Raw genomic sequence first — 26,033 nt, forward strand, 5'->3', positions numbered from 1 at the left:
CTGAGATGGGCTGCACTTAGGGAGCTGTTCCCTTGCAAAGCTGCTGCTGCTGCCACAGGGGGAAAGCAAACAGGTGGGGTCTGACTTCCCAGCCCGAGTTCCGGCCCGTGGAGGTGAGCGGATGGGCGGCCAACAGCCACTTCCTCCCAGGGGAGCAGCAGCTCATCCTGAGCGTTGTGTGGGAACTTTGATTTGTCTGAGATGTTTAAAGCACTAATGTCCTTAGGGATTTCACGAAGCCAGTATAAAGGGTGTCCCTTTACTCTCCCCTCCATTGCCTGCCTACCTGTGACCATTTCTGATTCTGATTTCTGGGGCCAGGGCTGGCCTGGTGGGATCAGAGAGAAGAGATCTGGTTCCCAGGGTGGATGGTCCCATTGTGCTAACCCAGGGAGAAGGGCAGAAGCCATTAGTGAAAGACTGAAAATGATCTGATCGGGCCCCCTTTTCTGCAGCTCTCAGGGGTGTCCTGCCTCTCATTTTTCTTTTGCATTAACCTGGGGATGTGCTATAAATATTCATGCAGCTCCAGATGGTGGGCAAGGACTCCCTCCTCACGCCTCCCTCACATGCTGGTGGGCCCCGGATGGACTTGTCTTTCTTTGTGCCTTGGTTTACCCATCTGTACTGGGTCACTTTCCTTAAGGCTTCTTCAAATCTCAGGATTAGGGAACCATTTGAAACATAAGGGCAGTTGCGTTCAGCATTCAGTGAGTGCCTGGTGTGTGCCTAGTATGACAGGCAGTCTCCTGTTCTAGAAGCTTTGGTCTGGCTGTAAAAACAGGCCTCAGTCCCATGGAATGATTCGGAACCATTGAGAGCAGAGCTGAAGAGCTCAGAAGAGGCGGCTGTCCCTGTGGACCGGTGGAGAGAGGAAGACTTTCGGGGAGGGAGGGGCATATGGCAAGATAAAGAACAGGCTGGGGGAGTGTGGTGATGGTGGGGCGGCATGGCAGTGTTGAGGAAGCAGGCATGGGAAGTGTGCAGGGTGTGCGGGGAGGTGATGGACGCTTGCAGAGAAATCTCAGGGACTTAGCTGTGGCGGGACGGTCCATCAGGCCGTCGCTTAGGCTCTTGTGTGGAGAAAATGTATGAAGAACTGCCTGAGGGTGGCAGCCAAAGGCGGATTTGGGGGAGGGGAGGATGGACACCAGAGGCCTGCTGAAGCTATGATGAGCCAGCAGAAAGAGCCGGGAAGCAGGGACTCTCGAGCTATCTTGGCTATCTCAAATATCACAATATCATTCCAGCACCTACCACACGCCAGGCACAGGGCTGAGAACTTTGCAGAGAGACTCCTGAATCCTCACTGCAGCCTTATGTGGGTGACATTCCTTGGACCTCTGTGGCCCTGAGAAGCCAAGCAACTTGCTCAGAATCTGCACAGCTCATAAGTGGCGGAGTCAGGATTCGAACCCAGATGTGTCGGATTCCAAAGTTTGTGGTTTCCTCCCCTCTGCTACTGTGGCGGAACTTGGGGCGAGCACCTCTGGGGAAGTGGGGGAAGGCGGTCTCTGGGCCAGGGAGGCGGGAAGAGTGCTGCCCTTTAACAGAGCTGCCTCTTCCTGAGATGGGTCTCCCTAGTGGCATCAGGACCCTGCAGCCTCACACCCTTCACCCTGTGGCCAGGCCTGCCAGCCGGGGGTGTGGCAGGAATTAGGCATTGTCAGGGATCTGCTGCCTGCTAGGGGTAATGCACTAAATCTCTGGGGTAAGGACTCCCTTGGATGTGAGGATATGGGGATCCTCCTCGGGCCTGTAGTGAGAGCAGAGGAAGGGTGAGAAGAGACAAAGAGGCCCTTTCATCAGTCCTCACAGAGCCAGCCTGCAGCCTGGGCATCTGGATGGTGGGCTGTCTGCCCACCCTGCTCTCCACCCCACCCGATCAGGCTGACACTACAAAGGTGTTGGGCTTGGTTGTGGGGAGACATTGGCTGTTGCCTCTGTGAGCATCCTCCTAGCCCTGACCTGCCTTAGGGCCTCTTCCCAAGCACCGAGGCCTCTCAGATGCCCTGCTTGGAAAAGCTTGGTGCCCCTTCTAGACCCGGAGGTTTGGGTGCAGGTGGCTGTTAGACAAGGGTCTTGGTGGCCTCAGCCTGGGTGGGTGGCATTCTGTTGGCACATAACATGTGTTAAATATTCCTTGCAAAAGCTGCTTGGAATACCACAGCAACTGCTTTCCTGCTGGCAGGGAGCGCTGCTTTGCCAGGCCTCGTCTTGTTGGGGCACGCGCGTCTCCAAAGCCGCTCATCCTCTCTGCTCCCTGGATGGACACAGCCTTCTCCTCCCTCTCTTTTTGGTCCTTTCTCTTCTTTTGTTTTTTTTTTTCCCTAAAAAGCCCTCCACTGCTTTTAGGGCACTCAGAGATCCCCAAAACTAGAAGGAAAAATTCACTTACTTTAAGGCAGTGATTCTTAATCAGCGGCAGTTTTGCCCCCAGGGGACATTTGGGAAGGTTTGGAGATATTTTTTGGTTATCACAGCTGGAGGGGGTGGGGTGTTACTGTCATCTCATGGGTGGAAGGAGGCCAGGGGTGCTGCTAAACATCCTACAGTGCCCAGGTCACTCCCCACAACAGAGAATTATCAACAGTGTCCCCCATGCTCAGGTTGAGAACACTGCCCTAAGGTATTAGCCCCAGTTGCCACACGCTGGTATTTACATTTTCAGAGCAAGCCCACAGGGAAAGCACAATGTCTAAACACAAAATGATGCATGCTGGGATTTCCGTCAGGAGAGACGTAATAATAATGGATACCCCTCATGTGTGAAGAGAGCTTTACAGTTCACAAAGCACTTTTGTACCCAGCATCTCAGTAGACATTTTGGTCAGACACTCAGTGCTATTCCTGGGGTGCTCTAAGGGGCCGTTTCTCAGCTTCCGAAGTGGGAAGTAGAAGTTCTAAACTAACAGATGCCATTGACGGACATTTGCTCACCTTCTCTCCTCAGACGTCTGCAGGGCCTGTGTGTCCCCACTCAGAAGAGGAGAGTTGGGCCCATGGGGTGGGGGCGAGATTATATGGCTGAGCTCAGGTCTCACTAGGCCTTCACACTGCCTCTCTTTACACACAGGCAGGCCAACCTGGTATATCAAGGCTGCTGCCTTTTGGAACTAAGTCAGTATTTTGAACTTGTGAAAGGCACTCTGTTGGATGGGGTGGTCCCTCCCTGTGCACTGTGGAACCACCCTGCACAAACAGCCTGGGTGTGAGTTGGGCTGAGTGGCTGGGTCCCAGGAGAACCACCCACACCAGCCTGTAGCCTCCATGGAGCCTGGGAGACAGTCACACCTTGAAGAGGTATGCTGGTTAGAGGGCAGCGTGAAGTGCCTGCCAGTGGCCCACACCCGCCCTTTGAAATAATGGGGCCATGATCATGAACTTGTGGGGAGAGGATGGAGCAGCTGAGCCTGTGGCAACTGAGAAAGGGGTCAAGAGAGTCAGTACCCTCCTCTCATCAGCCGGAGAGCAGCCTCAGCCTCCAAGATCTCACTGGGGACCTCAGAGGCAGGGCCTGCCAGTGTGGAATGTGAGTGTGGCACTCTGGAGACGTCTCAGTGTCCCAACCCAGGGGAAACCAGGGTTCAGCTCTGGCTACTGCGTAGGTCAGCCCCTGAGGGTCTGGGGAGGCAGGGATTCCAGGCTTCAGACAGCTGTATATTGCTGCTATGCACCCCCTACAGTGCATACGTACACATATATAGTACATGTGTTCACACACATATGTGTTTGCACACATCTAGCCACCCATATGTGTAACACAGATGTTTGTGTGTAGATGCATATACCTACATGCACCACACCAAATCAGAGGTGCGCACAGAGGAGCTCACACCTATGTGTGAACACGTACTTTACCATATTTCATCAAATCTAAAACCTCATCGATTGTCAGATGCTGTATTACTTTATGCGTGCTTGAAAAACAGTGCTGCCAATTAAATTCTGATGTGATGTTTTCTTGTCATTTGCATGTTTATTTGTACTTATTACAAGAGCTCTTTTTGCCTTAGTTAGACTTTGATTTATCAGCTATCACTCGTATACATACATACATATGGCAACATGAGAAAGTAAGGTATTCCCATAACTCTTTCATATTCAGAGTATTAATTCATCCAAGTCACTGTTAGCATAGAGCCATCAAAGTCTGTGCTTTTCCGCACAGTATTGTTTCCTGTGTCATTAAGAGCATGGGTAATGCTCTACTCTTATCTCTGGGATTTCATTCTTGCCACAGATGCCCATTCTGCAAGCTTGGCTATGGGTGTCTTTTTGCTCTTACTGGAAAATGGCAACGGAGGTTTTTAGACAGCTAGGACTCACATTCCTTCCTCAGATAGTCCCTAAATGACTCATTGCCTGAAATGTCAAGCGGTTGCGGTTGTCCTGTGAAGCCACCAGGAATAACAACAGAATCTTGCTTGCACAGGAAGTAACAACACACCATAACTGCCCCCTGGTCCACTGTGATCATAAACAGGGAAAAGAAGAGTGCCTTAGACTCAGGAAATGCAGTATGTGTCTCAGGCACCTGGGTGTTGGGGCCCCCGGACTGCAGTCACCCCATGCCATGTTGTCAGAAGTGTCAGGGCTGGAGAGACAAAGGCTGGTCCCAGGGCTTGGGGCTGAAAAAGGGCAGGGAAAGTTACTGTGGCCATTCCCCTGCCTTCCAGAGGTGCTGCCCCCATTCTGCCCAGGTCCAGAGGCAGTGAGGGACCAAAGAAGGTGCATGAGCAGAGGCTGGCCTTGAACTTGACTGTGGTTGCAGTCCTTACGTAGCTCCTCCATTACTTTGGGCCACTTTTCTCACCATGAGAATAGAGATCACAGATTGTACTCCTTGGAGGAATGGCTGACTCTAGAACTGGGTGGGGCATGTGCAAGATGAGCATCTTGTGCCAGAAAGTAAGAAAGTGTTCAAAAGCCCCCCCCTTCCCAAAAAAACAACCTCAAACCAGAAGTGACGGGGTATGTTAAAGGGACACAAGAGCCAATGGAAAGAGATCCCAGTGGCCAAAGCTGGGACGATTTGAACAACAAAAGAAATAATGGAGCATTGAATTATAACCCAGAATGTAAAATAAATATCCGCAAATCCAAACTGAGAAATCAATGACTGAATAAATAAGTAGACAGGGGAGAAGGAACAAATCTCCTGTGCAGAAGAGTTCCAAACAATTGATGGAGATACTCTGCCCTCCAGCAGGTAGATTTTACTCCCCAATTCTGGGGTGTAGGCTGTGCACCCAGGATCTGACCCTCCCTTGGGGCAGAAAAACAGATTTGGAGCTCCCACCCCCATAGACCCCCCTTTCCTTTTTCCTTCTCCCTGGGCTTGACCACAAGGTCCTCAGGAGGCCTGGCCATGCAAGATTACCGAACATGGAAGGGGCTCTAGCAGCAGCTCTCTGGCTGCCCATGTTGCTGTTTACGGGTCGTGGAAATCCATCTCCACCCTGCAGGTGGTCCCAAGAAAGCCTTTTCGTGATCGAGAATTTAGGGTGCACATCGGAGGGAATATTTGTAATTAGGTTCTAGAAAGTGCGAAGAACATGGTTGGGGCATCAGGAGGGCCAACTCTTTTCCTGCCCCTTCTCCTGCTGAGCTGCCTCCTGGCCCCTGGGCGGTTCTCTCCTTCCCCATCCCTGACTTAGAAGGTACCCCGGTGCCAACCCCCCCACGCCCACCCCTACACCCCCCGCTGCCCTTCCATAGCCTGCCTCAAGCTCAGGGTGTGGGACTATAAGGTTCACCAATCCTGGCTGCTTTGGTCACCCCTAACCTCACCCCCATTGAACCTCCTCTTCTAATCTCACAGTGAAGCTCATATCTGCTCAGTGAGACTGTACATTATTTGAGGACAAGGCCTCTTTCCATATCCCCACCCTAACAAGGGGGACACATTTTCTGAAGTAAGGATGAGGAAATGTGGATTGAAGGGCACACGTGTGCTGATGGAGACAGAGTACCCATGATTAGGGCTGCCTGGCAAACCCCAAGCCCCCAGGAGCTGTTTCTGTCTGTTTCCCACTGATGCTGTGGTCAGCTGAGCCTGGCTTATGGGCTCAGGTGACCAGGGTGCCTGAAGGCCTGCCTTCTCTTAAGGTATAAATTCCTTCATCTCCTCTCCCAGACCAGAGAAAGCCCACCCCAGCCAGCCTGCCACAAATCTGCTGATTTGGAGAGCAGCTATGTGTAGTGGCTGAATCACAGAGATCTGGGTTTAATTCCTGACCCTCAACCTTCCAGCTGGGTGGCCTTGGACAAATTACTTAACCTCTCTGAGCCTTGGATTTCTCACCTATGAAAGAGAATAATTCCTCTCTTCATGAGGTTGTCTGGAGACTGTACGCAAAGCCCTCAGCACAGCAAAGCCTAGAACATAGTAGGTGTTCAGTGAATAGCAGCTCGTCCCTCCAACCCCAGTGCTCTCTAGCCATCCACTTCCTTCTCCTGTTTTGTCTTCCCTTGATCAGAGTCCTGACCTTTGCTTGTTTTTCTGGTACACACCCAGTGGCCAACCCAGGCCAATATATGATACCGAACCGTAACCTGGGGGCCTTGGCAGACAACCTTGAACTTGGCTGAGGCTTGGCGGCGGGGAGACCAGACACACTGTTCTTTTCTGCTCTGCGGGTGTGTCTTGCGTCTGTCCTGCTTGTGCCCCCTGCCATGGGAAGCAATTCCTGTTCCCCCTGAGCTACCTCACTGGCCTCACCGCTGGCATGTTGGAGGCAGCTGTGGAGGGCAGAGGCTGACAGAGCCAGGCCTTGGGTGCATAGACAGGCTGGAGCCTGTCAGGGTGCTGCCTGTGTGTGTGTTCCAGAGGGCTGGGGTCCTGGGCCTCTCAGGTAGCCGCGCTTCTTGGCTGTGGCTCCAGCATGGCTTGGTCCTGTAGTTGGAACCCATGTGCCAGGCGGTCTCTGCAGTTTCGGCTGGACATGGCAGCCCTGGCTAGCCTCCTCCTTGGCCCGTGCAAAGCCTCAGGGCCGCTTCAGCTGAATCAAAGCCCTGAGGTCCCTGCTCAAGGGCTAGGGCTGAGAGGGGTGTGTGCAGATGAGCATCCCAGGGCCCCAGGGCATTGGAACTGCAGGGCCAACCCCACCCTTTTGTAAGTGGGGGACTAAGAGAGTAAAATAGAACTGCTTTATTTTTATTATCCTTATTTAGTATGAGAAAAAAAACATTGCTGAACCTCGCTCTTATAACAGCCTCAAAACTATTCATATGTTCTTAGGCCTTAGGCCTTAGGCCTCCTTTTGGGGATAATTTTCCATCTTCCTTTCCTGCAGATCCTTTAGTGGAGTCTATGTAACTGACTCAGTGTTTGTTTATTTGCTAATGCCTTCATTTCATCATGGTTCTTAAAAGATGGTTTGCTGGATCCAGGATTCTAGGTTGATGGTTTCTTTCTTCTTCTTTTTTTTAATTTTATTGGGGAACAGTGTGTTTTTCCCAGGACCCATCAGCTCCAAGTCAAGTTGTTGTCCTTAGTTGTGGAGGGTGCAGCTCTGCTTCAAGTCCAGTCACCATTTTAATCTATTGTAGTTGCAGGGAGCGCAGCCCACCATCCCATGTGGGGGTCAAATTGGCAACCTTGTTGTTAAGAGCATGCGCTCTAACCAACTGAGCCATCTGGCCACCCAGCGGCAGCTCAGCAGCAGCTCAGCTCAAATCATTGTCTTCAATCTAGTTGCGGAGGGTGCAGCTCACTGGCCCATGTGGGAATCGAACCGGTAACCTTGTTGTTAAGAGCACTGTGCTCTAACCAACTGAGCCACTCAGCTGCCCCGATGGTTCCTTTATCTTAGTGTTTGATGGTGTTACTTCAGTGTCTCCCCTTATTACTGTTGCAAGCCTATTCCCAACCCAATGGTCCTTCTTTGGTGAGTGATCTGTCTTCTCTCTTGCTGCCTGTAAGATTTGCTCTTTGACTGATGTGAGCATGGAGAAAAGTTCCTGAGAGACTGGTCACCATCCGTCCCCAGGAATGGAGCAGATGTGCTCAATGAAACTTCAAGAGGAGACAGTGGCCAGTGGAGGAGGTGGACGGGAAGGTGGAATGGGGCTCATGGCACAGAGAGCGCCCCATTACTGGAATTGTGTGAGCATGGGCTGGGGAGAAAGTCCCCATCACGTGGGGGTTGGCCTCAGTTACCTTCATTGCCAGTGACCCTGGGGCTCTTTTAGTGGCACCACACGGCTTCTGCCTTCCTCTCCCCTGTATCAGGCCTCTGCCCATCTTGGAAGGGTCTAGTACCTTCTCAGTTCAGGGTCATTCCGGCTCCTCCAGTGAGACCCACCTGATCCCTGCTGGCCACACACCACCATCTTGTTAACTCAGCTCCTGGGGTATGGCACATGGGTCTGTGCCACAGAGCTCAGTATACCAGTCACCCTAAACCTTTGGTCTCCAGGTTATTTCAGGGTGCTGGGTGGTCTCTACAGGTGGCATGTCCTTTTTTGCTTGCTCAGGATTTACATTTAGGCCACATACCTGGGAGTGGGAGGCGGTGTCAGGAGGCCTCACTCACCCCCTCACCAATGTTGGAAACTCAGGTCCTGATTCTGTCTCCTGCTCAGAGTGCAGCAGCCCCCTCCCCTATCCCACTGTGAGGACCTCCTAGTGTCCTGGGGTAGAGATGGCAACCATTGGAGCAGGGTTGCTGGACTGTCTGATGGGTGGGTTTGGCCTGGTGAGTATGGGGACAGAAGTGAGTACATGGCAGGATTCTGATAGCAGTTTGCTTGGTTCATTTTGGAGAGAGACACAGGCAGGAAGGCAATGGCCCTGGGTACTTCCAAAGGCCAAAGGTCCTGCAGACAACCACGTCCCCCCAGGGTACCCCAGTGACCACTCTCTTCCCCTGCCTCTGAGTAACCGGTAGGTTTACATGTGTATACATGGGGCACAGGTGTGGCTGTGTAGAGCGTGTGTTGTCCATGACCCCATCCTTGGTCTGCATGCCCACAGGGTATGTCAGGGAGGTCCAAGACACTGAACCCACCCCCGTGTAGAAGGAAGGCCATGCTCTGGTGTTGGTGGGGCTGAGATGTCAAGGTTATTTAAAGTCATCCTACTGCAGATCGATGATCATTTCTGCAGATCAGCAAAGAATCCTTAGGTTGGAATTCTGTTAGGGAAAAAATGTGTGTGTCTGATTGGGCCCCCCACCCCCTCTAACCTGGCAGTTCTAAGGTAAATCCAGGTCATGTGGGTTGAGAAAGACATCATCTCTTTATGCATTTGAGCACTTTGCTCCCATGGTGTCTGTGCTTCTGCTGGGGAGAAGGGGGTGGAAGGAAGCGCCACCACCCGTCGGACTTCCCGTCATTCCCTGTGGTGGGATTTTGGGGGGATCTGCTGTCCCACAGTGGGCGTTGGTCTTTGGTCTCAGTTGGGTCCGGACACGGGTGCCAGGCAGACCCTGGTGGAAGCCTGATGCTGGCTGCTTTCAATTCTTTATGCTGATGGTTGGGGCGCTGATGGTGGGTGGGGGCTCCACAACACACGCAGCCTCTGCTGCCATACCTCTGTACCCACAGCCTGGTCTGTCCTTGGTTGGCCCAGGAGGGGTTGTCGGCACCGTGGCAGCCTTTGGTCCCCCTCCCAGCTCTCCCCTCCCCAAGGGACTCACACATGTAGTTAGCCTCGCTATTCCACTCCACTTGGTGGACAGCATCTTTTTGTGGGTTGTAGGCTGGTTACTTTGCTCAGGAGCTGCACGGCATGGAGAGATGGAAGTGGTGAGAACAGGGGAATGCATTCTTGATGAACTATGTGCAAGGACTCTCCCATAGGTACCTGGGCTGTGGGAGAAGGGACCTATCCAATGCAGTACTCCTCAAACTTCACTGTGCCTAAGAAGCACTGCGGACAATGTTCAAATGCAGACTCTGACTTGGGAGATGGCCCTGAGACTCTGCATTTCTAATGAGCTCACAGGTGATGGTGATGTTGTTGATCCAAGGTCCTAGAGCGCATCCCCTGGATTTGCCCTGGAGGAGTGCCAGGCACTACAGGGCAGACAGATGATTCCCATGGCAATTGGAAAGGTACACAGGATGTGAGGATGAGGGACCTGACCTACGTGGCGTCTTTGAAGAGCTCTTCAGATATGTGGAAAGATGAGCGTTTTCATCAGAGTGGCTGAGTTTGAGACCAGGCCCCTTACCACTTGCCTTGGTGGAGAGAGCTCAGGGTTGGAGTTAGGCGGGCCAGGTTTTGAATCCCAGCTCTGCAGCTTATTAATTGCATGGCTTGGTCAGGTCATGTTGCCTCTCTCTACCTCAGTCTCTTAATCTGTAAAGTAGGGATAAGAATGCCCGCCTGATAAGGCCATGGTGAGGATGGAATGGAATAACATATGTCACGTACCTGGCCCAGCACCTGTTAACATAGTAGGCCTTTAATGAACGTTTGCTTCTCTTAAAACTGCATGCTCGTCTCTCCTTGCAGGTGGATGAGATTTACCATGACGAGTCCCTGGGGACCCACATAAACATTGCCCTTGTCCGCTTGATCATGGTGGGCTATCGACAGGTAAAGGCCCCTTGTTAGCAGGCAGGGTTTGGAGGGAGAAGGGGTATGGGGCTAGCATATCGGAGTGGGCTGCGGTGTGGGGGAGTGGGGCAGCATCTAGGGAACATTTTGTCTCCAGAATCAGAATCCCAAGATCATTAGAACTGAGGCTTCAGTGGCAGATGCATTTGGGGATGGTAAACAGGGACGTCTGGGTTCTCTCCAATCTGACACACAGAAGTCCTTTACCCTTACTGCTGGAGACCCCTCTCCTCAGGAATCAATAGGAAAGTTGGGCTTAGAGAGGGCAGCGACCAACACAAGTCTATCTATGGTTGGGCCCTGGGGCCCTGGGCTCTGCCATCTTAGACCAGTCACTTATTCTCCCCAGGATGGGGGTAATAAAAGAACTTTCCTCCAGGGACTATTGTGGAGAGCACCTAAGACAACACACGTAGCACATAGGAAATTCTCAGAACCACACCTACCTTGTGGATTAGCTGAGAGATTAGAGATAATGTGTGTTGAGTTCTCAGCAGACAGGTATCCCTGCACAGGGTTGGCCCATGAACATTCCATAAAGTAAAAGGGCTGTGTGCCAGCAGCAGCTGGAGTCAGTGACCTTGGTGACCTTGGGACATGCACTCCAGTCTCCTGGGCTTCCGCGTTCTCCTGTGCTAGTGGGAGGGGAGCGCCGGGTGCCCGCTGTGGGCTGTGGGCTCCAACTGACCACTCTGCTGTTGATGCTCTCCGGCCCCACAGTCCCTGAGCCTGATTGAGCGTGGGAACCCCTCTCGCAGCCTGGAGCAGGTGTGTCGCTGGGCACACTCTCAGCAGCGCCAGGACCCCAGCCATGCAGAGCACCATGATCACGTTGTCTTCCTCACCCGGCAGGACTTTGGGCCCTCAGGTATGCAAGGTACTGTATTTGCCGTGGCCAGATGTGTAGCTGCAGGGCAGAGGCTGAGGCTCAGGGCTGGCCTTGCCCTGGGGCCCCCGCAGGGAGGCTAGAGGGGCCAGGTTCCCTGTCAGCCAAGAGGTCCGTGGGACTTCGGAGATGGGATCCAGATGGACAGGTGGGCGAGCTTTGTGAAGATTTCTTGGGGCTCAGGAGAAGTGAAGGGGCCCCCACTCTGGTCCCTGCTGTCTTCATTGGATCTGCAGGTGGTTCTCTGCTTGCCATTGTAGAGCCCAGCTGCTTGAAGACCCTCAGTGGTCTTCAAGGTGCTTCCCCCAGAGTATTCGTTTGTCCTCACCACAAGCCACGGGGCACCTAGTGGGGCTCATGTGGACTTTGGAAAGAAGTCTATGTTCTACCCACAGCTCCAGGCTTCTCTGGCCCAGTGATCCAAGCTTGCTTCATTTCCCTGGGTTCCCCGACTGTCAAATGGGGAAAATAATAGTTTTTGCCTTTCTCCATGACACGGCTGCTCAAAGGCCCGATGGGGTACATGAAATGCCTGTGACAGGGTATGACTGTAAACGCTCTGCAAACACATGGAGCTTTGACTACCCCTTTTTCCATAAGGAGAAACTGAGGCATAGAGTGGTAAAGAGGGCTTGCCCATGTCCCACAGCAGAGAGGAGACAGATCTGAAACTCAGACTCGATCTCCACGCTTTGAGTTGAGGGCTTTCTAGTTTTTTTCTGGTTTGATGCTGGAAGTGAGTCAGCCAGCTAGGCCTCTACCCAAATGGCTCTTTGTCTGAATCCCTGAAGCCCCAGATGCGGGCTTGTACACATACATGCAGATACATGTACACACACATGTATAAACACACACACAAAAAGACAGATACACATGCATACACATCGCAGACACGTGCGTATACACAGACACATGCACACTCATGCACACACTCACGTGCAGGCACTGCCTCATGTATACACTCTGACAGGCACACTACACATACCGACACGTACACATACACACATACACATGTACATGCATGTACTTGCACCCCTGACAGAGCCCATCTCAGACCTCCAGGACCATAGAGGCCCCTGGAACCTCTTGTCCACAGCAGCCTCTCATTATCCCCCTAAACCATCTCAAATAAAGAGCACTTCAGCAGTTCTGAAGACAGGGCCTATCTGCTCTGCTGCAGGCAGGGAGCCCTCTCCTGACACTCCTTCCTTGGAGGCCTTCCCTAGCCTAGTCTGTCCCCCCAGCCCAGTCTGTCCCCCTAGCCCATATCTGGGGCTGGGAGCAGGGCTTGGAAACAGGCCCCTTAGAACACAAGCCTCGCTCACAATAGCTGCTGAGCAAACGTTGGCCTGGCTGCTGCTGTTACGCACCAGCCTGCTGCCCTGCCCATGGCTCCCCAAGGCCTGCACAGCCGTGTTTACACCTTCATCCACGTTCTCCCCACCATGTCACTTCCCCCCTACCTCTGGAGATTTGTCTCACCTGGCCTTCAGTCCCAGCTCTATGCTCCCTGTAAGTCATTCCCTGGCCCTCCTCAACCCCTTCGATCAAAACCGTTCTCTTCTTTCAGATGACCTCTGCACTCCGTTCTGTGCCCCTTGATCTCTGGCCCTGCAGGCCACACCTGAGCTAACCTAACCCCACGCCTGCCTGCTAAGCCATCTGCTCCTTGATGTGTGGGTGTGTGGCAGGAAAGGGGTGGGGGTTTGGACCTGATTCCTCTATTTTCCCCATGATCTCTAACACAGTGGCACCCCTACCTCCATATAAATAAAAGTTTGTTTGTTGACTGACCCACTGACTGGCTGGCTGGAGGGAAGTGGTGTGGAAGTGTGGTGTGCGCAGGCTCGGGGTCTGTAAGGAAACCCCCTGCCTGGTTTAGAGGAGAAGCTGACAGGTGCAGGGAAGCTTCAGGCCAAGAAGGAAGCCATACGGCTTTCAGATGGAGGGCAGCTTGGCTCAGGTTGCTCCACTGCAGGTGGAACGGTGCAGGGATCCTTTTTCCTCCAGGGACCCTCCAGCAGTGACCAGGTCAGGGTGTCCCTGTGGGGCTGCCGGGCACAGACCTTGCCGTGTCCTGTCTACCTGTGCATGACTTCTCTCTTTGCCTTCTCTCCTTCTCCCCACAGGGTACGCGCCTGTCACTGGCATGTGCCACCCCCTGAGAAGCTGTGCCCTCAACCACGAGGACGGCTTCTCCTCGGCCTTTGTGGTGGCCCATGAGACTGGTCACGTGTAAGTGGCACTGAAAGGGTGGGCTGTGTGCCTTGAGCTCTGAGGCCTGTGGGTGTGGGAGTCTGCCCCAGATCAGGCCCCAGTCCCAGTGTCTCGGGAGATGCCAGAGGAGCAGCCCGCATGGGGAGGCCCTGCCCTGACAGGGAGGGAGCCCAGGGCCCAGACATCAATTCTGGGCCTGCCTTGGGCCCAGCCTCCAAATCCCAGGGCCAAGGGGGACCAAATGTGACCCTGCCTTTCAGCAGATCAATGGCAGTGTCCCTTCATAGGCAGCGGTTGGCTCTCTGGGTGGTCTCTATCCCCAACTCAAGAACCTTCTGAGACCTGTTCCAGCCCACAGTGGTGCTCAGCACACACTGGAGCACTGGCCTGAGTTCACCACAAACAGGCGTGCTTAGACTGAGGCTGGCAGCTGGCTGGCTTGATCTTTGGGCCGGGATTTTGTTTAGAGCATGCTCATGCTCATTCATTCATTCAGTCAGTGTTTCTTGAGCACCTACCATGTGCCATGCCCAGTTCTAGGAATGGGGCTGCAGTGGAAAACAGGACAGAGAAGCACACAGAAGCTACGTGCTGGGAGAAAGCCAGTAAGCCTCTATCCAGTATGTCAGATGGTGATGCGCACGTGCCACCGTCATGCCTCCCGGCCTTGTCTGTCCATAGGGACAGAGCTAGGAGAAGTGCTTTCCAGCCCGCACATAGACGGAGGGCTGTTCCCTGTAGTCTGAGGGACAAGGGAAGGAGCATCATGGGCCAGTCCCTGGGGATGGGCCTGCTGTCCATGGCCTCTGTGCCTCTCTCCGCATCAGCCCTGTCAGCACAGGAGGCCTGTGTGGATTTCATCCTAGCACTGCCCCTCGCTGGGCAGGTGACACTTCCTCTCTGGGTCTTGGCTTCCTCCTCTGCAACATGAAGGCTGATGTCAGGGCCCCCTCTGAGGTCTCTCCCTGCCCTCCACCTTCAGGTCCCTTACTGCTCAGAGTTTGGATTCTGCCATCCTGTTTGTGGGGGGCAGGGGAAGTCCACTCTTCACTGAGCTGAGGCCCTTCTCTGTGGAAAGACAAGGTCAAACTTAGAGGCCTATGTGTCTGTCTAGTGGTCAAGTTTAGATGCAGCCACCTGGAAGTATTTAAGCGTTTAGAACCTTTGAGCTTTGGCATTCAATATTAAATATAAACAGCAAAATTTAAAATTTAAACTTTAAAATATGCACTATGGTAGGTGCATACCACATGCAAACCTCTGCTAAGTACTGTGGGGTCTTGGAGAAGCTTAAGAGGCTGTCTCAGTAAATGAGGTTGAACTGAACTGAAGGACACCTGGCCTTACACTGGAAGGCCTTGAGTCTGGTGGGAAGACAGCTCGTGGCATGCGAGTTGTTAATGGTGGTAAAGCTGGCTCCCGACATGGGTGGTCAGCCCATGCGCCGGGCGGCCAGGAAGGATGTCCTAGGGCAGGGATGGTGCTTGAGCTGGCCTTGGAAGCTGTGAGGATGTGGGTGGGGTTTGAGGAATTGCAAGGTGTCTGGGAGTAGAGAACAGCAGGGGCAAAGGCTTGTAGGGAAAAATGAGCCTGGCCCTACTGAGGGGCAAAGGGGGGACTTTAGCTTTCATCCAGAGGGTGGCCCTCTGCACCGCATGGTGGGGAAGCTGTGGCCAGGAGGCAACAGGCAACATGGTCAGGGCCCATTGTTGGCCGACCTGCCTGTCTTCCTAGGCGTGGGCTCCCTGGGCATGACTCAGGGCTCCCTTCTGTCCTCCCTCCACCCTCTAGGCTCGGCATGGAGCATGATGGTCAGGGGAACAGCTGTGCAGATGAGACCGGCCTGGGCAGCGTCATGGCACCCCTGGTGCAGGCCGCCTTCCACCGCTTCCACTGGTCCCGCTGCAGCAAGCTGGAGCTCAGCCGCTACCTGCCGTAGGTCACCTCCACCTTTGGATCCCAGGATGGGGGAGCATGCGGCCTGCCACTCCATCTCCCCCAAGTCATCTCCCATCCCAGCACCATCCCGCTGCTGACCCATGCTCAATTCCAAGCCTTGCTGGTTAGCAACTGTGTTTCCATGTCCCTGGAGGCTCAGGGCAAGTTTTAGACTTGGGGGAGTCCCCCCAAATTGGCGCAGATACAGGCAGAGATACTGTCACGAGCGTCACATGGCAGGTGGCCAGGGCCCAGCATCCTGTGTCCTGAATGGCAGGCTGACTCTTCTACCCTCAGTGCAGTGAGCCCTCACATTGTCCACGAACCAGCCTTTAATCTTGGCCATAGCGTGTCCCTCTAACATGGGCAAAACTGGCCCCATAAGATAGCTACAAGCTGAGCTCCTGACCCCAGCCCTGGAAACCCTCCAGACACAATCGTTGGTGGATGTGAGGTCCTGTGTTAGAGGGGCTCAGGGCAGCACCCTCCCTGAAAGACACAGCACTAGGGCAGTGGAGCGGATTCCTGCAGGCCTTCCTTGCACATTAAACCTTGCTTGGGAATGCCAGCCTCAGCCTGGCTCACTTTCTTGTCTCCGCCGGCAGCTCCTATGACTGTCTCCTCGATGACCCCTTCGCGCCCTCCTGGCCCCAACCCCCGGAGCTGCCCGGCATCGACTACTCAATGGATGAGCAGTGTCGCTTTGACTTTGGTACTGGGTACCACACCTGCTCTGCGGTGAGTTCCCAATGGCCTCTGCCAGCCAGGCCGCCAGGGCCATGTCCTTCTGTGACCCAGGCTGGGTATTCACAGAACACCTTCTGCCCAGCCAGGCTGGTGGTCAGGAGATGGGCCCACAGGCTTGGTGCCATCATGGGGATGTAGGGTGACCAGTGCCCAGGCCCTGCCACCTTCTGTTACCTAGCTGCCCTGCCCAGCCCCACTTATGGGGACAGGTGCATGCAGTGGATGGAGAAAATGTTTTAGCCCTGGGAAAGATGGAACAGCTGCTAACCAGGGCCCAGGCAGAGGCTCAGGGAAGGGTAATCCCAGGGCAGGGGGCTTTCTGAAGGGGCAGGCCTTGGTGACTTGAGTGCTTCAAACCCCCCATCCAGGAATGCAGCCCCCTCCTCAGCTCTGCAGGACCAGGAAGCCCTGTGCATAGTCACCTTCCCCGCTGCCCAGGCCACAATGAGACATGTGGTCTCTGCTTTGGGGGTGGAGAAGCAGCCTGGGATATGGGCTTTTAATGCCCAAATGCTGTATTTGTCAGGACAGTTGTCTGGATGCCAGGGAATGATAGGAAAGGAAAGGAGGGCCTTCCTGGACAATCTGAAGCATGCAGTTACCAACCTCTGGCATGTCTGGGAGAGATTGGAGGGAAGTGGGAGTCCTGACCTTGTCTGGGTACTGCGGAATCTGGGCTAGACCAGCAACCCCCTCGATGCCCGCCATGTACACAGGGCTCAGGGGCATCGGCGGTTGCAGCCTCCATAGGGTCTCAAACCCTAGTCCCTGCTCAGGGACAAAGTGGCTTCTGCAAAGGCAGGGAGGGAGGCCTGGAGAAGGAGACTAGGGGAGTGTGGGCTGTGGCTGGCCCCTTTTCCTTGGTGCCCTGTCGGAGAGAGCAGGGGTCACTGGAGGGTGTGGCACTGGGCTGGGGTCAAGCTTGAGGGTGTGCGAGGCTCTGGCTGGATGGGCCCCTCCTGCCTCCCTTGCAGTGTTTGGGGCCCAGGGTTCACCACTCCCTGCTCTCTCTCTGTCACTGCTCTTTGCCCCCAGGGGCCCCTTGTCAGAGCTGGAGAGCCAGTCCAGCTTGGTGACCCCATTCCCTTTGCCATGCAGTTCACGACCTTTGAGCCCTGCAAGCAGCTATGGTGCAGCCACCCTGACAATCCGTACTTCTGCAAGACCAAGAAGGGGCCCCCGCTGGACGGGACTGAGTGTGCACCAGGCAAGGTACCTGCAGGACTGGCGTCTACAGCAGGAGTGACCCTCCTGCGGTGTAGGTCCCAGGGGAACCCCTGCCTCCCCACCAAGTGTGTAATGAATGTGTGTGTGTTGGGGGGCGGCGCTGCTAAAGGTCAGGTGTGAGCCCCATGTGCATGGAAGCCTCACATGAACTTGCACACTTCACACTTTTTCTTCTCTCCCACACCTTAGCCTTTGCTTCCATGGTTTTCAGAGTTTGGCATCGCCTCATACGCTTACTCGCATTTCACAGATGAGGAGAGTGAGGCTCAGGCAGGTTAAGGAACATGTGGAGGTCCCACAGGCAGTGAGTAGCAGAGACGGGATGAAGAGAGGACTCCATGTGTCCTGCCTGCTGCCCGCGCCCCGTATGCTGCTTCTCCCCCACACATGCTAATTGCCTCCCTTCCCCAAACTTGACTTTTCACATCTCTTCCTGGTGTATGTTTGCTCCCTTATGCATGTGTGGGGGCCCGGGATTCCTTTGTCAGGGGGAACTTGTGGTCAGGTGTGAGAGCCCTGAGCTGAAACCTGCCTCTGTTCTATTGCTGGCCCTGCTCAGATAGCTGTGAGGTGACCTTGGGCCATTCATTGAACTTCTCTGGCCCTGCTGACCCCTGACCAAGTGTCCTTCCCATCGCTCATGTGGCTCTGAAGTTACTGAGTCACGTCAAAGCAAATGAGAGAGCTGGGAAGAAGCAGGGTGTTAAGAGAGGCGTGCTGAGCGCTCAGCCTCAGCTGGGCCCGGCCACGGGGGACCTGCCCTGCCCTCATCAGGCTCCTCCCACTCACAGCTGTGAACAGCCTGTCCCTTCACAGATGGACGGGGCTTCCAATGGCCTACATAGGCCGACTGGGCTCCAAACTTGATAGAGTATTCTTGTGGAGACTGAATATGCCTACTCCATATGTGATCAAAGTTCCAGGCCCTCTCCTGTGACAGTTTCACACAACAGTTCATAAGTGGCTCTCCATTTTGGCCGCATATTGGAACCACCTGGGGAGCTTTAAAAGTCCCCACCCCCAGAACAGGGAGTGACTGCATGTAGGGATGAGCTATCTCTTTGGGATGATGAAATGTTCTAAAATTGAATTGTGGTGATGGTTGCACAATGCTATAAATTTATGAGAAAAAAATCATTGAATTATTTACTTGAAATGAGTGAATTTTATGGCATGTAAAGTATATATCCCATTACAGCTTCTTTAAAAAATCCCTTCCCCTTGAGATGCTGACTCAGTTGGTCTGGTGTGCAGCCGAGGTATCTGGAGTCCTAAAAGTTCCCCAGATGACACAGAGGCTGAGAGCCACTGCGTTATCTCTTTTAAAAAGACCTGAAGAGCTATGCTACATTTCTTTCCTGTTGTCCTACGGGAAAAAGAAAGGGAGTTAACTTTGGTTGAACTCTCCTTTGTTCCTGGCCCTGTGTACTGAGGCTTTTGGAGGTGTTATTGCCTTCAGTTCTTAGAACAGCCCCATTTAACAGGTGAGTAAACTGAGGCTCAGCAAAGTTAAGTTATGCCAAAGCCTCACACAGCTAGTAATGACTGAGCTGGGATTCAAACCCAGGCCTCTTGGACTTGATGCCTGGATGGGCCTCCCCGTGGGGCTGGCTGGCTTCCCATGAACACATCAGCTTGTGGCCCCTAGATGGTCGTTTCAAGGTACAGAGCCAAGATTGACTCTAGATAGCGTGGGAAGATGGTTCTTCTCTTCCTTATCAGCCCTTTATTTTTCCCAGGGTGGTGAACAAATAATTACTTAGTTATCACCATCATTGATAGCACTATCTGCCATTTCCGGAGGGCTTGTGTCTGCCAGACATTATCTCATTGACTGCTCATAGCAGCCCCGTGCTATTATCCATGCTGTACAGCTGAGGAATAGGCTCACCAGAGGGGAGCTCTTTGCCGAAGGTCACTCAGGTCATGGCAAGGGTGGGATTGTGTGTAACCCCAGGCTTGTGCTCTTAATGTCCCTTTCTTTGGGCTCGTCCGTGGTGCCTACCAGCTGTGTCATGTGCCTGGTTAGGCACCCACCATGCTAGGCAGCAGTGGCCCCAGGTCGACCTCACGTCCTCTCTTCCATCCCAGTGGTGCTTCAAAGGTCACTGCATCTGGAAGTCCCCAGAGCAGACTTATGGTCAGGATGGAGGCTGGAGCTCCTGGACCAACTTCGGGTCATGCTCACGGTCATGTGGAGGTGGGGTGCGATCCCGTAGCCGAAACTGTGACAATCCCTTGTGAGTATGCTTGGCTGGGCTGGGCAAGGCAGGGGACCCCTCTCCTTAGGCCTCAAGGGCTTGAATGGGAAGGCACTGGGGAGGGGGGCAGGGCACAAGAGAGGGGGACCCTTGCAGGTGGTTGCACATTCTAATAGATAAGGACCCAGAATTGTGATGGGTAGGACACAGGTCATCCCCACCTGGGTCTGACATCTCCCATTGGGGCTGACGTCTGCGAATGGCTTTGAACCAGTGGCTTTTAAACTTGTGTGCTGACGTTTTCCAGAGAATCTGGGGGGCCCAAGACTCTGCCAGTTTAACAGGCCCTCCTGTGACCCTGATCATCTGGCTAAACTTCGAGAAAACACTGATCTACATGCTCAGTAGCCATGTCTTGGGAGAATAAATTCCTCAAGTTTGTTTTCTACCACATGGAGCAAACCTTTCTTTAATTTTTCTTAACTTACCTCTTTCTAATATCAAATCCCTCCTTTCACCCTCCCGCCCAACTTTTAGCGTACTGGGGGAGCATTCTATTTCCCCCTTTTTAATCCTTTCTGTGGGGACCCCTCCCATGGGTTTGGAACTTCTGAGAGCCAGCTCTGCATGGACTTCATCTCCCAGGCTGGGGCAGCATGCTTAAACAGGCTCATGAGAGATGGGGCCTGGTGGGCCAGCGTGTGGGCCTGCTGAACCTCCAAGGGGCAGTGCCTGGCCCACCCCCCATGCACTGAGAGATGGGGTGAGGGCTGCAGGATGGCAGAGTCCTAGCATCACAGTGGCTCAGTAGTGGTCACCCCCCTTCTAGCATCCTCAGGAACAGTCCTTCATACTCTGTTGTTTACCTCCAGGGATGGGAAGCTCACTACCTTCTGCTCCTGTGTCAGATGGCTGTACTGGCCTTTCACATGTATGAGCCAAAATGAACTGCCTTGTAGCTTCTACCTGTTAGGGGTATGAAAGGTGGGGTTAGAGAAACCCATTAGCACCCACTATGAATAAACCACCTTACACTCATGACAGATGATTATCCCCTTGATCAAAGCTACCACTTATTGAACGTCTCTGCAATAACAACCTTTTATTATGTGAGGCTTAAATGCAATACTATGTGTACTCTCAGCACTATGCCTGGCCCAGAGGAAGCACAAATAAATGACAGCTGCTGTTATAATTATTATGGTATAGCAAGCACTTTCTCTGTGCCAAGTGGGATGCTAAGCACTTTCCTGCACAAACCCAGTAATTCTCCCAGGACCTCTGAGCAGAGCACCTCCTGCACTTGGATGCGTAGTATCAACAATCTTACCTAATCCTCTGAATTTAATGGAGAGGAGAGTACAGGTTGCTTTAAAATAGCTTTTCTTACTTATTGTTCAGAGACACACCAGGAAGTAGGCAAAATAAGAGGTATTACCGTATGTTCCTTTCTTTAAAGGGGAAATGAAAGCACAGCAAGACAAAGTGACTTATCCAAGACTGTAGTCAGGACGTGGGGTTCGATTTCACCAGAACTTCTGATTTCAAAGCCAAGTCTCCTCTACCACCTCCTAGTCCTTTATGATATTAAATAGAAGTGGATGCAAATAGGAATAGTTGAGTCATTTATTGAATGCCTGCTGCCTGTCAGGCTCTGCGTAACAGTTGAAAGAATATAGAATGAAAAATAAGACTGATTTCTCTTCCAGCCCAGTTGGGATGGTTTGTCATTTCCATCTTCCCCATCTCTTGCCCACCCCTTTTTACCCCCCTTTCTCCTCCTACACACACACACACACACACACACACACACACACACACACAGTGGAATCGGTGACATATGCCTGAAGGGTGGAGCCGGAGAGATCCAGCAGGCCCTGAGCTCAGCAGCCCCCATAGTTGGGGTCCTTCTGTAGTTTATAAGTTCGTGGAGCCCCTTTTTATGCTCCCCTCCAAGGCAGAGCTGCCCCTGGTGGCCGTGTGGGAATCCCGGCCCTCCCCAGCCTTCCCAGCCAGCAAAGTCACCGAGTCGCCCTGTGCCTGCCCCAGCCCAGCCTACGGAGGCCGCATGTGCTCAGGACCCATGTTCCAGTACCAGGTCTGCAACAGCGAGGAGTGTCCAGGGCCCTACGAGGACTTCCGGGCCCAGCAGTGTGCCAAGCGCAACTCCTACTACATCCATCAGAACACCAAGCACAGCTGGATGCCCTATGAGCCTGAGGACGGTGAGCAGGCCCTGCCTTTCCTCCTACCCCACATGTCCTTGGGCATCTGCTGGGTCCATGTCTTGCCAGGCAGGGCCTCCCATTCCTGTGCCCACCAGTGAAGGTAGAGGGACAGTGAGGGTACCAAAGGGACATTTCAGTCGGCCAGCTTGGCACATACATCTGTGCAGCCCTTTCCATTGTGCACCTGAGGTGTCCTCATCAGAGCCGTCGCTGGTTTATATACTTATGATGACTTTTCTAGAGATGCAAGGAAAATGTCTTGAGCGAGGGCATTTTACCCAGAGGTGCTGTGAGACCAGCAGCCGTGCTGGCTATTGGGGTTGGTGCCTTTCACACATGTCCTTACCTGTACAGGAAGGCACTGTACAGATATAGTCACCCCTGGCTTTGCAGAACCAATGTCCTGAAAAGCTCGGTCCTGTCACACGTCGTGGTTTTAGATTTTACTGATCGTGCTCCCATTTCAGCAATTAATGAAAGTAATATGAAAGGCAGGCAGATGGGAGCCTCTGGGACCCCCGCTAGGCTCCTCTGGGAGAGACACAGGTCTTGGGACTGATACACAGGGGACCAAGCCAGTACCAGCGCCTGTCTGTTGTGGAACATTTCCAGTGATGGCTCTGTAGTGGCCGAGAGAAGCCAGTCTGGGGCTGGAGCTCACTGTGCCTTAGAACCCTCAGGCTGAAAGGGCCTTCACAATCCTCTGAGCCCACCTCCCCCTGCCAGTCTCTCCATGGTCTTTCTTTTTTTTGTTTTTAGCTGAGCCATCCTGCCACCTGTTGGCAGCTCAGCGGCAGTTCAGCTCGGGCGGGGAATCCAACCGCAGTTGCTCAGAGCTCACGCTCTTGAGCAAGCTCTTAACCAACTGAGCCACTCGGCCGGCCCTCCATGGTCCTTCTACAGATGGACACTTACCCCTACCACACAGCCCTTGGCCTCAGACAGTGCCCGTTAGAACCACTCTTCCTTTCCTAAGCCCGGGTCACCTCTTTGTAGCCCTGGTTCCAGAGGATCAACTGTAGGACCCTCAGCCCTTCAGCTCAGGTTTAGAATGTCAATCTTCGAGTGGGAAGGGACCCCAGAGGCCTGTCCATGGCTGGCCAACACACAGATCCCTCTGGAACATGCTTACAGGGAGCATCTTCCCTCTGCTTGGATTCCTCTCGCTCTGGGGAGCTTACCACTCCCTCACCACTGTGGGCTGGCTTCCACGGCTGCCCCAAGACCCGCCTTCCCCGGGGTCCTGCCTGTCTTTGGGACTGTTGGAGCCCCATCCCTCCGCCCCTGGCCCAGGTCCCACCAGGAATCTGGCTCCCAAGTGTGAAATCCACAGAGGTACTGGATGTTGTGGCTCCGGACTCAAGTCCTGAATGCTGGGGCAGGATGTCACTAGGTATTTTGGGGAGCCCAGGGACCAAGAGAGGAACCTTGGAAATTTAACTGAGGAAGTGGCTAACTTTAAAAGCCTTGCAGATCGATTCAGAACCCAAACAAGCCACCGCAGCATGCAGCATGGGACGGGGAGGGGCTGTGAGGGGTGGTGAGGCTGATAGGGCAGCTGGACTTTGGGTTTTCCTAGGACTTTTAGACAAATTCCAGGAAGTTAGCTAAGCCCCAGCTTCCCTTTTTCTAAGAAACTTGGTGATAGTTAATATATGTTCCCTGGAACCCCCTTTTTAGGACATCAATAGCCGAGATAAAGAAGAGAACATTTAATTGTGAGAACTAGAAAGGACCCCCTTCCTTCCTTGACTGCTGCTCCATTTTACAAACCTAAACACAGACCACTGTTCTGCCTGCCTTTCAAGCAGCCTTCTAATGTTTATACGCATGTTAGATACACCATCGTACATGTGACAGGTGACATGTACACAGAGGTCAGAGCAGGACTCAAGCCAGACTGCCTGGGTTAGAATCGTGGCTCTTGTACTTAGCATGTGGCTGTGTGGCCTTGAGCAAATTCCTTAATCTCTCTGGTCCTCAGTTTTCTCCTCTGTAATGTTAGAAACAACTCCCTTGGGGGTATTGAGCGTTTTAAATGAGTTAATTCACAAATAGCACTTAAAGTTATACATGTAGAGTGTGTAAAGATTTTGGAAGCACCTGGCACATAGTAAGCATTCCCTGAATTTGGGCTTATGCTTATTGTTGTTATTCTTATTTTATCACTTGATTTTTTTTTCTCAACAACCTGATGTGGCACTTTACTGAGCAAGGATAATAAAAACAAAATGGAGGCCCGGAGAGGTCAGCTGATTTGCCCAAGGTCACGTGGCTAATAAATAAGTGACAAAACAGGACTTCTAAGCCCCCCGCCCCAGTTCTCCATCCACTGCCCAGAGCTGGCCCTGGAAGCTTCCTGCTTGGGACATACGCTGATGTTGTCCTGGGCCAGCTCACTTTCTCCTAGCCCAGCTGGGGGCTCAGTATGGTCTCTCTCCCTAAAGACGCCCAGAAGTGTGAGCTGATTTGCCAGTCGGAGGACACAGGGGACGTGGTCTTCATGAACCAGGTGGTCCACGATGGGACACGATGCAGCTACCGGGACCCCTACAGCGTCTGTGCCCGAGGCGAGTGTGTGGTAAGTGCCCCCCTCTGCCAGCCCCGGGAAACTGGAGTGCTGCACTGCCTGCCCCTTCTGCTCCCTGTGAAAACAAGCGCTGCCTCACTGTCCCCACCCAGGACACCCCTTGGTCCTCAACATAGCCCTGGGATGCTGGAAAGGGGTTATTGCTCAGCCCCATTTAAGAGGAGAGGAGTGGGCCAGTTTTAAGACCCTTCCCATGTCACATGTGAGTTTGTGGCAGAGCCCCATCCAGGAAGGCCTCTTGGTCCAGGGTCCTCTCGTGTCTGGGGCTTGGGGACCAGGGAGGGAGTTGTAGGCTGCTGACCCCAGCGTGGTGATAGGGGCATGGGAACCTCCTCCCACTGACCCCACCTTTGGCCTCAGCCCGTTGGCTGTGACAAGGAAGTGGGGTCCATGAAGGCAGATGACAAGTGCGGGGTCTGTGGCGGCGACAACTCCCACTGCAGGACTGTGAAGGGGACACTGGGCAAGGCATCCAAGCAAGCAGGTGAGCAGGCTGGGGCTGAGGGGATGGCTGGGAGTGACGGGGGTTCTGGCCCAGCCAGGGTTCCTAGAGCTTGAGCCGTCCCTCAGGTGGGCACCCCTCCGTGAGCTGGGCCACAGTTCACAGTGGGGAAAAAGGGCCTGAGAGCCTATCTCAGACCTTCCCAGGCTGCCCGGGGCTGGTGAGTCAGGAAGCTGTACCTGGTAGCCGCATTTTCCAGGTGATCTGCTCCCTGTCTTTGGAGCTCAGAAGCATTTTCCTACCAGGTGATGTGTTGTATCAAGAGCTCAGCCATCTCTTGGGCTCTGGGGCTCTTGGTGGGAGTGAGGATTCACACAGGTCTCAAAGTGTGGCCCAGGCTGAACTGGCGAAGTTTTTTTCTTCTCTCCTCTCTCACTTAAAAAAAAACAAACAAACCTGTGGTACCTCCTGCTTTGAAACTCCGGGTACCTTTGAATTCCTTGACTTCTATCCTCACCTTCAATCAGGCCAAACTTGCTGTTGAAAAAGCTAGATATTAGTTCTTTACACTTGAGTATACACTAGTTCATTTCCCCTTGGGGGATGTTTCAGCTTTGCTTCGCCTCTCCTTGCTGGGGGGAGATGGTTGGCTCTGAGAGAGGTTTGTTTTCTGTCCCGGATTGGGAGGGCCACGGGGGCCAGAGCAGCCATGTTGGATATTATTCATGGCCTGCTTCACCTAAATCCCTACAATGGCTTAAGCTGTGAGAAGAAGGTGGGAGGGAAAAATCAGGAGAGAAGAGGAGAGGCAAGAAAGTGGGAAATAATAGCAAACACACACACACACACACACACACACAGCCCCTTAGAGTTCCTAGAGCATTTTTAGCCATAGCAGCTCATTTGGTCCTCTCAGCACCTTGTGGGGAAGGGCCCATGCCTGTTTTACAGATCAGGAAACTGAGGTTCCTAGGTACCTGCAGGGCT

The 26,033-nt window shown here is 53.3% G+C and overlaps 2 protein-coding genes across 3 annotated transcripts in view; both read left to right on the forward strand.

Moving 5' to 3' along the window:
- Positions 1-24,953, forward strand: part of ADAMTS14 (ADAM metallopeptidase with thrombospondin type 1 motif 14) — a 63,521-nt gene extending 38,568 nt beyond the window's left edge. Inside the window, exons 4-13 of one of the 2 annotated variants that reach the window (XM_019624142.1) lie at positions 10,466-10,549; positions 11,291-11,447; positions 13,586-13,691; positions 15,465-15,608; positions 16,217-16,349; positions 17,457-17,570; positions 19,677-19,825; positions 21,836-22,011; positions 24,462-24,595; positions 24,697-24,953. In XM_019624142.1, coding sequence (XP_019479687.1) covers positions 10,466-10,549; positions 11,291-11,447; positions 13,586-13,691; positions 15,465-15,608; positions 16,217-16,349; positions 17,457-17,570; positions 19,677-19,825; positions 21,836-22,011; positions 24,462-24,595; positions 24,697-24,720 — 1,221 coding nt within the window. In that variant the 3' untranslated portion in view covers positions 24,721-24,953. Of the gene's footprint in view, positions 1-10,465; positions 10,550-11,290; positions 11,448-13,585; positions 13,692-15,464; positions 15,609-16,216; positions 16,350-17,456; positions 17,571-19,676; positions 19,826-21,835; positions 22,012-24,461; positions 24,596-24,696 lie in introns of those variants that run through there. The other variant, XM_019624147.1, reaches the window with a different exon arrangement.
- A 41-nt stretch (positions 24,954-24,994) lies between these two features.
- The window catches only part of LOC109371851 (A disintegrin and metalloproteinase with thrombospondin motifs 14-like), a 23,400-nt gene continuing 22,361 nt past the window's right edge, over positions 24,995-26,033 (forward strand). The window contains exon 1 of the mRNA XM_019624598.1: positions 24,995-25,088. Within this exon, the coding sequence (XP_019480143.1) occupies positions 24,995-25,088 (94 nt within the window). The remainder of the gene's footprint in view (positions 25,089-26,033) is intronic.

Source organism: Hipposideros armiger, unplaced genomic scaffold (genome assembly GCF_001890085.2).
Source record: "Hipposideros armiger isolate ML-2016 unplaced genomic scaffold, ASM189008v1 scaffold_15, whole genome shotgun sequence".
In the NCBI taxonomy this organism is placed as follows: Eukaryota; Metazoa; Chordata; class Mammalia; order Chiroptera; family Hipposideridae; genus Hipposideros; species Hipposideros armiger.